General features: G+C 44.9%; 1 protein-coding gene across 1 annotated transcript; it reads left to right on the top strand.

Annotated features, from left to right (window-relative positions):
• The first annotated feature begins 960 nt into the window (after nucleotides 1-960).
• Nucleotides 961-2,495, top strand: LOC140740934 (eotaxin-like). Its single transcript, XM_073070573.1, has 3 exons — nucleotides 961-1,312; nucleotides 1,665-1,773; nucleotides 1,860-2,495. The coding sequence occupies exons 1-3, from the start codon at nucleotides 1,234-1,236 to the stop codon at nucleotides 1,963-1,965; spliced, it is 294 nt and encodes a 97-aa protein (XP_072926674.1). The 5' UTR covers nucleotides 961-1,233; the 3' UTR covers nucleotides 1,966-2,495.
• The last annotated feature ends 7,974 nt before the right edge of the window (nucleotides 2,496-10,469 follow it).

Here is a 10,469-nt window from a genome sequence, read left to right as displayed (position 1 = left end):
AAAACCACTCTTTTATTCCCAAGTTGTAACTGTGCAGTGTCACAGGGTGGTGATGAATGCTTTTAGACTATTTGAGCTGACAAGTTACTGTATGGCACATTTGGACAAGTCATTGATAAGGCCACGCTTTGAGTATTGTGTCCGGTTTTGGTAGCCCTGTTATAGGAAAGATACCATTAAACAGGACAGATTGCAGGGAAGATCTGGGAAGATGCTAACAGAATTCGAGCATCTGCATTACAAGGAAAGGTTGGGTAGGCAAGGACTTTATTCTTAAGAATTTAGGAGATCGAGGCGTGATCTTATAGAGAAGTATAAAATGATAAAGAGCACATAAATCACGTGCAGAACGCAAAAAGATATTCCTCCGAGTAAGACAACTGAAATGGACAGGGCATAGATTTAAGGTGAGAGAGTATTCTTAAAAAGGATCTGAGTTGTAACTCCGCCATCAGCTGCCAAAGGTTTCATTGATGTCTGAACGACTGTTAAATACTTCGGATAAGCACATGGTTCGGAAGCATTATGAAAAATACAGCCCAATCGCGACGAATGGGACCAGGTTGCTGGTCACTATGGAAAGGACGAGCTGGACTGAAGGATCTGTTTCCTGTTGAGTGACCGAATGAGCCCGACAGTTTCATCAGCCCATCCCTCCAGGACATCCACCCTGAGCAGCGCAGTAATTCTCTGCCCCATCAGGAGTGCCATGTCCGCTCTGTCACGCCTGGAGTTTCTATACTCAGGGACATTGAATCGCCAGCCCTGTACTTCACTCAACCAACTTGATTGCAACTCAATCAACTTTCTTTGATTGCAACAGTATTATCATCCCATGTGCTGTCTCTAAACGGTTGATCTTGCACTTTCATCCATATCCCAGTACACGGAGAGAACGCATGCATTTGAAACTAGCTCTTGTATTTCAACTTTCTCTTCCCCTCTGAATCGGATGTGGGATTGCCTGACAGAAGTCAGACGCGCTAGTACTAAGAAAGTCCGCCCCAGAAAGTTAAAGAGCGCCCTTTGCAGCTTAACTACCGAAAGGCCATTCGGAGAATTCCTGTACTTCCCTTTTTATGGAACATCGGAGCAGTGGCCAGTGCTGGTCTGGGGGACTTTCCAGGCAAGACCTAAATTGATGACCATGAGTGCCGCCAACACCCTTTATAAAGCAGACTATGGGAGCTGGTGAATCACACGGTCATCAATTCCATCCTGGTATAGGACAAGATGAAGGCAGCGCTCTACGTGGTCGCAATTTTGGCAGCTCTGTGGATCTGCTGTTTCAAGCAAGCTACACCCGCCCCGGGTAAGAGATTTTCCTTATTCCCAATATTCCGTACCCAATCCCGACAATGCACCGTGATCAGCTGCGGGGAGCAGCTCTCCCGCTTCCCATCGGTTGGTGGTGATATTGAACAGCTCACAGTGGAATGATTCTCTTGGAGAGAGGGTCGGGAATGGCAGTCAGTCAAAGGGACTGGAAGGGTCATAAGATCGGTAGAGGAATGGCGTACAGTAGTTTATATGAAGGACGGGGTTACACCGTTAAATGTCTTGGGTTGGAAAGGCCTTCATGCGCGAGGCAGTGCGTTCACGTGGGTTAAAGTGGGTTGAGTTATCTAGCGGTATCTAACTATTTGTTTTTCCTTCTCCCTCAGCTTCAATCATAACGCTAGAATGCTGTGAGAGGTTTAGGACCACGCCCATTCCTCGCAGGAGGCTTAAGAGCTACACGGAAGCTCTCTTGTGCCCGACACCTGCTGTCATGTAAGTGTTTCAACGTGCAACTGCAAAATGTTTGAGAACAATGGTTGATGACTCTCCCGTAATCGCCACTGTTTGTTCTGCTTCAGATTCACCAACAAGAGGAATATGAAGATTTGCGCTAGAGCCGAGGAGGAATGGGTTAAAGAGTCAGTGGAGTACCTGGACAGGAAACACCAGGGTGGCAGAGACTAAGTGAAATCTCCAGACTTCAACAAGGTGTCAAGAGCACGTTTTGAACGTGGGTTCAATTCTTCCCGGCTCCCGAATGGAGGTGAAACTTCAGCATCGACTCGGGAAGTTGACGCTGGTGCCCCGTGAAGAAAGAGAGCTGAGTTTGAATCATATTCACAGTTTACAGACAGAGAGCCAGGCATACTTTATTGATCCTGAGGGAAATTGGGTTTTCGTTACAGTCTCACCAACCAAGAATAGTGTAGAAATACAGCAATATAAAACCATAAATAATTAAATAATGATGAGTAAATTATGCCAACTGGAAATTAGTCCAGGACCAGCCTATTGGCTCAGGGTGTCTGACACTCCGAGGGAGGAGTTAAAGCCGTGTCGGCATGTTTCATTCAGAGGTCAGATTAGGACCCGGTGCGTTATAGTATTATAAACCTACGATGTTAACTGGATCTCTATCGCGTGTTGTATGGAGTTGTTAAATTGATCTTATTTTGTTTGTACATTTGTTAAGTATTAATAAAGATTGAAAGTGATGTGGGCTGTGCTGTGTGTGAGCTTTGATCAGCGTCACCTCATTTGCATGGGCTCAGACTGAGCTCAGAGTATCGGTGCAGGGGAGGGGACGTGTGTGTGATCGTTGACAGATCTCTCCATGTCATTCCTTGCAATGGGACTGAAATTCGGAGATACACCTCAGGCTGAGGAACGTTAGGAAAGAATCAAACTTTTGGGCGAGTTTGCCCATCCAGTTTCCGATCCTCACCCGTCATTCACAGACTAGGAAGTGCTGGAGCCCCAGTACTGATTACTGCCCCCCCCCCCCCCCACCATTCGTTAATGATGTTGAATGGCAAATCGGCCCATTGATTCCGGCTCTCTGTACTTGTTAGTGCTCCACTCTCCGCCCTCTGCCCTAACCACTGTGCCATGGTGCCACGGATGTTCTACTAGGTCGTATTTCTTATGGACCAGGAAGGAGGACGTCCCATCATTTCTCCCTGTCAGTCATTCGCATAGTCCCTTTCCGCCTTATTCTCTGTAACCTATTCTCTCTGCGATGGGATCAGCTCCCCAAACCTCCCTGGGGCCAGTAACAAAAGTCAATTAAATCTGTCATTCTGGTGCCACCTTATCAGATACATTTTGGAAATCCTGTACACTCCCTCTGCTACTCCTACCTTATCATCATAGCTGTTCCATAGGTGTCATGGGTTCATGCAGCACAGAACCAGACCCTAACATAGCATTTGCCAACTGAACAGGCTATGACCAAGGATCTCTGAAGGTGGCAACACAGACAAACAGTGTGGTGAAGAAGGTATGGGGTGGGGGGTGGGGGAGGTTTGGCCTCCATTACCCCGGGCTAGGATATATCCTTCTTGTTATTTCTTCAAAGAATTCCAACAGATTTGTCAGGCAGGATTTTCCCTTGAGGAACCTATGCTGATGACACATGTGGCTTCAAGTACCCTGAGACCTCATTCTTAATAATCAAATCTAACATCTTCCCAACCACTGTGGTTTATAGTTTCCCTTCTGCCTCTCTCTGTTCTTGAAGAGTAGAATGATATTTTCCAGTCTTCTGTAACAATTCCAGAATCTAGTGATTCTTGTCAGATCATTATTAATGTCTCCATGATCTCTACACCCACCTCTGTCAGAACCCTGGAGAGTACAGTATCTGTTCCAATTGACTGATCTATCTTCAGACATTTCAGTTTCCCAAGAACCTTCTCTCTAGTTCTGGTAACTTCATGTACTTTATGCCCCTGACACCTGGAACTTCCACCATACTGCTAGTGTCTTCCACAGTGAAGACTGATGCAAAATACTTATTAATTTCATCACCATTTCCTTTTTCTTCATTACTACCTCTCCAGCATTGTTTTCCAGCTGTCCAATTATCCTCTCTCACCTCACTTTTACATTTTCTGTATCTGAGGAAACTTGGTATCCTCTGTAATGTTATTGGCTAGCTTAATTTTGTATTTCATCTTTAGCTTCTTTACGAATTTTTAGTCACCTTCTGTTGGTTTTTAAAAGCTTCCCAATATTCCTACATCCCACTAATTTTTGCTCTATTGCATGCCTTCTCTTTGGACTTAATGTTGATATTGACTTCTCTTGTTAACTACTGTTGTGTCATCTTTCCTTTAGAATGCTTTTTCCTCTTTGGGATGTATAAATGACGGGGCTTCTAAATTCCATCCAATGCTCCTTTGCCATCATCCCTGCCAGTGATCTTTTGTGATCAATTTGGACCAACTCCCCTCTCAAGCCTCTGTACTTTACTCCACTGTAATAAGAAACATCTGACTTTAGCTTCATCTCAAATTTCGGGTGTAATGGTCATATTGTGATCACTTACCCCTAAGCGTACTTTTACCTTCAGCTCTCTAATCAATTCCAGTTCATTGCAGAACACCCAATCCAGAATGGCTGATCCCCTGGTGGGCTCAAACACGAGCTGCTCTAAAAAGCCATTTCATAGCCACCCTAGAAATTCCACCCCCCATCCAGAACCCTGCACCAACCTCATTTTTACAATCTACCTGTGTATTGAAATCCCTGATGACTATTGTAATATTGCTCCTTTGGTATGTATTTTCTGCCTCCCGTTGAAATTTGTAGACCACATCTTTGCCATTGTTTGGGGATCTGAATACAACTCCTACAAAGACCTTTTAATTCAATGCATTTCCTTAGTTCTATCAACAATGATTCAACACCTTCTGACCCTATGTCTCCTCTTTCTAATGATTTGACAAATGTAAATACTATTCTCTTGTCCTACATTCTATATATATAATCTCCTTGGCAAATCACATCAGCAAATTTTGCTACGCTACACTCAGTCCCCTCTTCTAAATTATCAATGTAATTGGTAAACAACTCCAGGCCCAACACTGGCCCCTGCGGCACCCCACTCACCACTGACTGCCAACTGGAGAAACACCCAATTATACCAACTCCCTGCCTTCTACCGGTTAACCAATCCACTATCCATGCCAATACACTTCCTCTGACTCCATGCATCCGTGTCTTATTTATAAGTCTCTTGTTCAGCACTTTATCAAACGCCTTCTGGAAATCCATGTATATGACATCCACCTGTTCCATTCTATCCACTGCACTCATTATGTGCTCAAAGAACTCCAGTAAGTGTGTCAAACCAGACCTGCCCTTTCTGAATCCATGCTGCGTCTGTCTAATGGAACCACTCCTTTCTAAATGTTTCGCTATTTCTTCCTTAATGACAGCTTCAAGCATTTTCCTGACTACAGATGTTAAGCTAACTGGCCTACAGTTGCCTGTCTTTTGCCTACATCCATTTTTAAAAAGTGACGTGACATTTGCTGTCTTTCAATCTGCTGGGACCTGCCCAGAGTCTGGAGAATTTTGCTAAATGATTACCAACGTGTCTACTATAACCTTTGCCAATTCCCTTAGCACCCTGGGATGCATCCCATCAGGACCAGGGGACTCCTCTACCTACAGGCCCTCTAGTTTGCTCATCACTATCTCTTTAGTGACAGTGATTTTATCCAGTTCCTCACCTCCCATTTCATCCATAACATCCTTCTTTGGCATATTAGACGTGTCCTCCACCGTGAAGACCGACACAAACTAGTCGTTCAAAGCCTCAGCCATTTCCTTATCACCCAATATCAATTTCCCCTTCTCGTCTTCCAAGGGAGCTACGTTGACTTCAGCGCCCCCTCTTCAGCTTTATATATTTATAAAAACTTATGCTATCTGTTTTTATATTCTGTGCTAATTTACTTTCATACTCTATCTTCCCTTTCCTTATTTCGTCTTTAGTTGTTCCTTGATGCTTTTTGAAGTATTCCCAATTCTCTAGTCTCCCACTATGCTTTGCGGCTTTGTACACACGAGCTTTTAATTTGATACTATCTTATTTCCTTGGTTATTCAAGGCTGGCTCTCCCCACACTTACTGTCCTTACCTTTGACTGGAATATACTTTTGTTGAGCACTGTGAAAATCTCTTTGAAAGTATTACACTGTTCATCAACTGTCCTACCAAATAGCCTGTGGTCCCAATCCACATCAGCCAACTTCTCCCTTGTCCTGTTGTTGTCTTCCTTGCTCAAGCATAATACACTAGTTTTAGATCTAACTACTTCATCCTCCATCTGTATGCCATTGACCCATAAAAGATCATAAATGATGCAGAGGTATTCCTTAAATCACCACCATTGCTGAAATTATACTTGAATAATTTTCCTAATGCATTTATGGACCTCTCGCTTTAAACCATTGGAACTCTCTTCCCTCAGTTCCGGACACTGGTTTCAGCCCCGAGTTCATTCTCCTCAGACTGAACCTGAAACTCTACGTTGCTGTGATCTCTTATCCATGGGTGTTGGTTATATTGATATTGGAATTGGAATTGGTTCGCGTGTCCCGAGCTATAGTGAAAGGTCTGACTTGCATAATGCTGATATAGATAAACCGATTAGACATCGAGATAATACAAGGTAAAACATTAGTGGAATGCAGAATAAAGTGTAACAGTTAGAGAGAAAGAGCAGTGTAGGTAGATAATAGATCACGAGGTCAAGATTCTCTTTTATCACACTATGGATTCTTTAATAGTCTTATAACTTGGGATAGAATCTACCTTTCAGCCAGGAGACACATGTTCTTTTTTTTGCCTTCTGTCTGCTGAGAGAGGAAGGAGAGAGTATATCCCTGTGGGAAGGGTCTTCCTGCTTCAATAAGACAGTGAGAGGTACCAATGGAGCCCATGGAGGGGAGGCATATTTCTGTAATCTGCTGATCTGTGTTCACAACTCTCTGAAGTTTCTTGGAGTCATGGGCAGGACAGGGGCCTGATCCGGCCATGATGCATCCCTGTGGTACATTGATAGAAGTTTGGAAGAATTAACAGGAAATATCCAATTTCTTTGGCTTTCCAAGGAAGTCGTGAGCTTTCCTCACTGTGACGTCTATGTGGTTGGACCAGGCCAACCTGATGTTGACTTTCGCTTCTAAGAATGTCATGCTCTCAACCCTCTCAACCATAATACCATTGATGTAGACAGGAGCTGGTGCATTACCACCTCCACCCTGCACCCCACATTCCTCAGGTCACTGACCAACTCTTTTGTTTTGATGTTATTGAGGGAAAGGAGTTATCGTAACACAATGTCACTTGGATCTCTATGCACTTCCTGTACTACAGATACAGATACAGATACAGAAAGCTTCAGCTTCAGATACTTTGATTTATGAAGGTCAATGTGTTCAAAGTTTTCTTTACAACCCTATCTAACTGTGACACCACTTTCAATGAATTATGGACCTATATTCCCAGATCCCTTTGATCTGCCACACTCTTCAGTGCCCTATCATTCACTGTGTAAGACCTACCCAGGTTGGTGCAACACCGGACACTCGTCTGCATTAAATTCCATCTGCCTTTTTCAGCACATTTTTCCAGATAAAACAGATCCCAACGCAAGCTCTGATAGTCTTCATGTCTGTTTGGTACTCTTAGTGTCATCCGCAAATTTGCTCATCCAATTAACAACATTATCATCCAAATCATTGCACCAGTCCCTGCAACGCTACACTAGTCAGAGAGAGGAATAACTACTACAGATTTCTGGCTTCTCCCACAAAGCCAATGTCTAATCCGATTTACTTTCTCATCTTGAATGCCAAGCAACCGAACCTTCTTGACAAACCTGCCATGTGGAATCTTGTCAAATGCCTTGCTAAAGTTCATGCAGACAACATCTATGACCTTGCCTTCATCAAGCTTCCTGGGAACTTCTTCAAAAAATTGCATAAGTTTAGAAAACCCTACAGCACAATACAGGCCCTTCAGCCCACAATGCTGTGCCGAACATGTACATACTTTAGAAATTACCTAGGGTTATCCTTAGCCCTCTATTTTTCTAAGCTCCATGCGTATGACTATCCACATGACCAATGCCTCTCATCATCTTATACACCCCTATCAGGTCACCTCTCATCCTCCGTCACTCAAAGGAGAACAGGCCAAGTTCACTCAAGCTGTTCTAATAAGGCATGCTCCCCAATCCAGGCAACAGCCTTGTAAACCTCTTCTGCACCCTTTCTATAGTTTCCACATCCTTCCTGTAGTGAGGTGACCAGAAATGAGCACTGCATTCCAAGTGGGGTCTGACCAGGGTCCTATATAGCTACAACATTCTTTCTTGGCTCTTGAACTCAATCCTATGGTTGCCGAAGGCCAATGCACTGTATGCCTTCTTAACCACAGAGTCAACCTGTGCAGCAGCTTTGAGTGTCCAGTGGACTCAGACCCCCAAATCCCTCTGATCCTCCACACTGCCAAGAATCTTACCATTTGTCAGTACCTCCAGTCGAACTTTGTCTTTTTGTATGTTTTCCCTCTACTCGTCAGTCTGAGGTTTTGTATTGCTATGTCCTCTTGTTTGTTTTCATGCCCCATGTGCTCCTGTCTCTGCTCCTGCTCTACTCTGGCCCCTGTATTACTGAGTACTCCGCCTCTTACCTGTTTCTCATTTTTACCTGTTTTGCTGCCACATCTGTCTCACTGTGCTCCACCTATCATCTGCCTCTCTGTTTATTGCTCAGTGTAGTTTAGTCCTGTGTTTTCACCTGTTTGTTGCCAGATTGTGCCAGTGAGTTTTCCTGAGCCTTTCCAGCATTTGTATCTGAACTCTGTCCATCTGAATATCAACACTGCCTGTCTCCGGATTCTTGTTTTTGGATTTCTCTGGGATTTTTGATCTCTGTCTGAACTTTGACGCTGACTTTGCTGCTCCTCTGGATTTACTACTCAGTAAATACCATAGTGAACACAGTACTTGGACTGTGATTTGGTCACTGCTTCAATGCCCTGATACGTCCCGGGGACCAATTTTGCCCCTTGCTATCCCTATGCTCTTAACAAATCTGTAGAATGACTTTGGATTTTCCTTTACCTTGTCTGCTAGAGCAACCTCATGCCTCCTGGTTTCTTTGTTAAGTGTTTTCTTGCATGTCTTAAATTCTTATACTCCATGAGTACATCATTTGTTCTGTGTTGCCAATACCTGCTATTCGCCTCCTTTTTTCCCTAAACCTGTTTTCTTTACCTTTTTATTCTGACAGGCATGTACAAGCTTTGTGCTGTCAAATTTTCACCTTTGAAGGCCTCAGACTTACCAAGTCCATCTTTGTCAGAAAACAACCTGTCCTAATCCAGCTCCTTTCTGATACCTTCAAAATTGAGACGTACAAAAAAGCTGGATGAACTCAGCAGGTCGGGCAGCATCCGTTGAAAGAAGCAGTCAACGTTTCGGGTCGAAACCCTTCATCAGGACTGAAGAAAGAGGGGGCAGGGGCCCTATCAAGAAGGTGGGGGAAGGGTGGAAAACCAATCAGAGGAAAGATCAAGGGGTGGGGGAGGGGATAGGCAGGAGAGGTGAAGAAGGAATCTAAGTGGAAAGCACTATGTGTAGTAGAAGAAGGCTGAGTCATGAAAGGTGATAGGCAGCTAGAAGAGGAGACAGAGTGAAGGTGGGATGGGGGAAGGGAGAGGGAGGGAATTACCGGAAGATGGAGAATTCGATGTTCATACCAAGGGGCTGGAGACTACCCAGACGGTATATGAGATGTTGTTCCTCTAACCGCAGTTTGGCTTCATCATGGCAGTAGAGGAGGCCCGGTATGGGCATATCCGAATGGGAATCTGAAGGAGCATTGAAATGAGTGGCAACTGGGAGATCCTGTCTGTTGCGGCGGACGGAGCGTAGGCTCTCGACGAAGCGGTCCCCTAATCAGCGTCGGGTCTTGCCGATGTAGAGGAGGCCGCACCGGGAGCACCGGATGCAATCGATTACCCCAACAGACTCACAAGGGAAGTGTTGCCTCACCTGGAAGGACTGTTTGGGGCCCTGAATGGTGGTAAGAGAGGAGGTGTAGGGACAGGTGTAGCACTTACGCTTGCAGGGATAAGTGCCAGGTGGGAGATCTATGGGGAGGGACGTGTGGACCAGGTAGTCGCGGAAGGAACGATCCCTGCGAAAAGCAGAGAGGGGTAGGGAGGAAAAGTTGTCCTTAGAGGTGGGGTCCTGTTGAAGGTGGCGGAAGTTGCAGAGGATAATATGCAGGATCTGGAGGCTGGTGGGGTGATAGGTGAGGACAACGGGAACGCGGTCCCTGTTGTGGTGACGGGAGGATGGGCTGAGGGCCGAAGTGCGGGAAATGGGGGAGATGCGGGTGAGGGCATCATTGATGACGGCAGAAGGGAATCCACGATTCTTAAAGAAAGAGGACATTTGGGATGTCCTGGAACGGAAAGCCTCATCCTTGGAGCAGATACGGCAGAGATGGAGGAACTGGGAATAGGGAATAGAATTTTTGCATTTGGCAGGGTGGGAAGAGGTATAATCAGGGTAGTTATGGGATTCAGTGGGTTTATAGAAGATGTCAGTGGACAGTCTATCTCCAGAGATGGAGACCGAGAGATCAAGAAAGGGCAGAGAA

The sequence above is a fragment of the Hemitrygon akajei genome, chromosome 17, assembly GCF_048418815.1.
Source record: "Hemitrygon akajei chromosome 17, sHemAka1.3, whole genome shotgun sequence".
Classification (NCBI taxonomy): Eukaryota; Metazoa; Chordata; class Chondrichthyes; order Myliobatiformes; family Dasyatidae; genus Hemitrygon; species Hemitrygon akajei.
This window is presented reverse-complemented; position numbering and strand designations above follow the sequence as displayed.

Bases quoted from the DNA above. Each gene is read 5' to 3' on its own strand.
- LOC140740934 (XM_073070573.1), top strand. From the start codon at position 1,234: ATGAAGGCAGCGCTCTACGTGGTCGCAATTTTGGCAGCTCTGTGGATC. The intron at 1,313-1,664 runs GTAAGAGATTTT...CTTCTCCCTCAG, and splicing joins GCAAGCTACACCCGCCCCGG to CTTCAATCATAACGCTAGAA. The intron at 1,774-1,859 runs GTAAGTGTTTCA...GTTCTGCTTCAG, and splicing joins TGCCCGACACCTGCTGTCAT to ATTCACCAACAAGAGGAATA.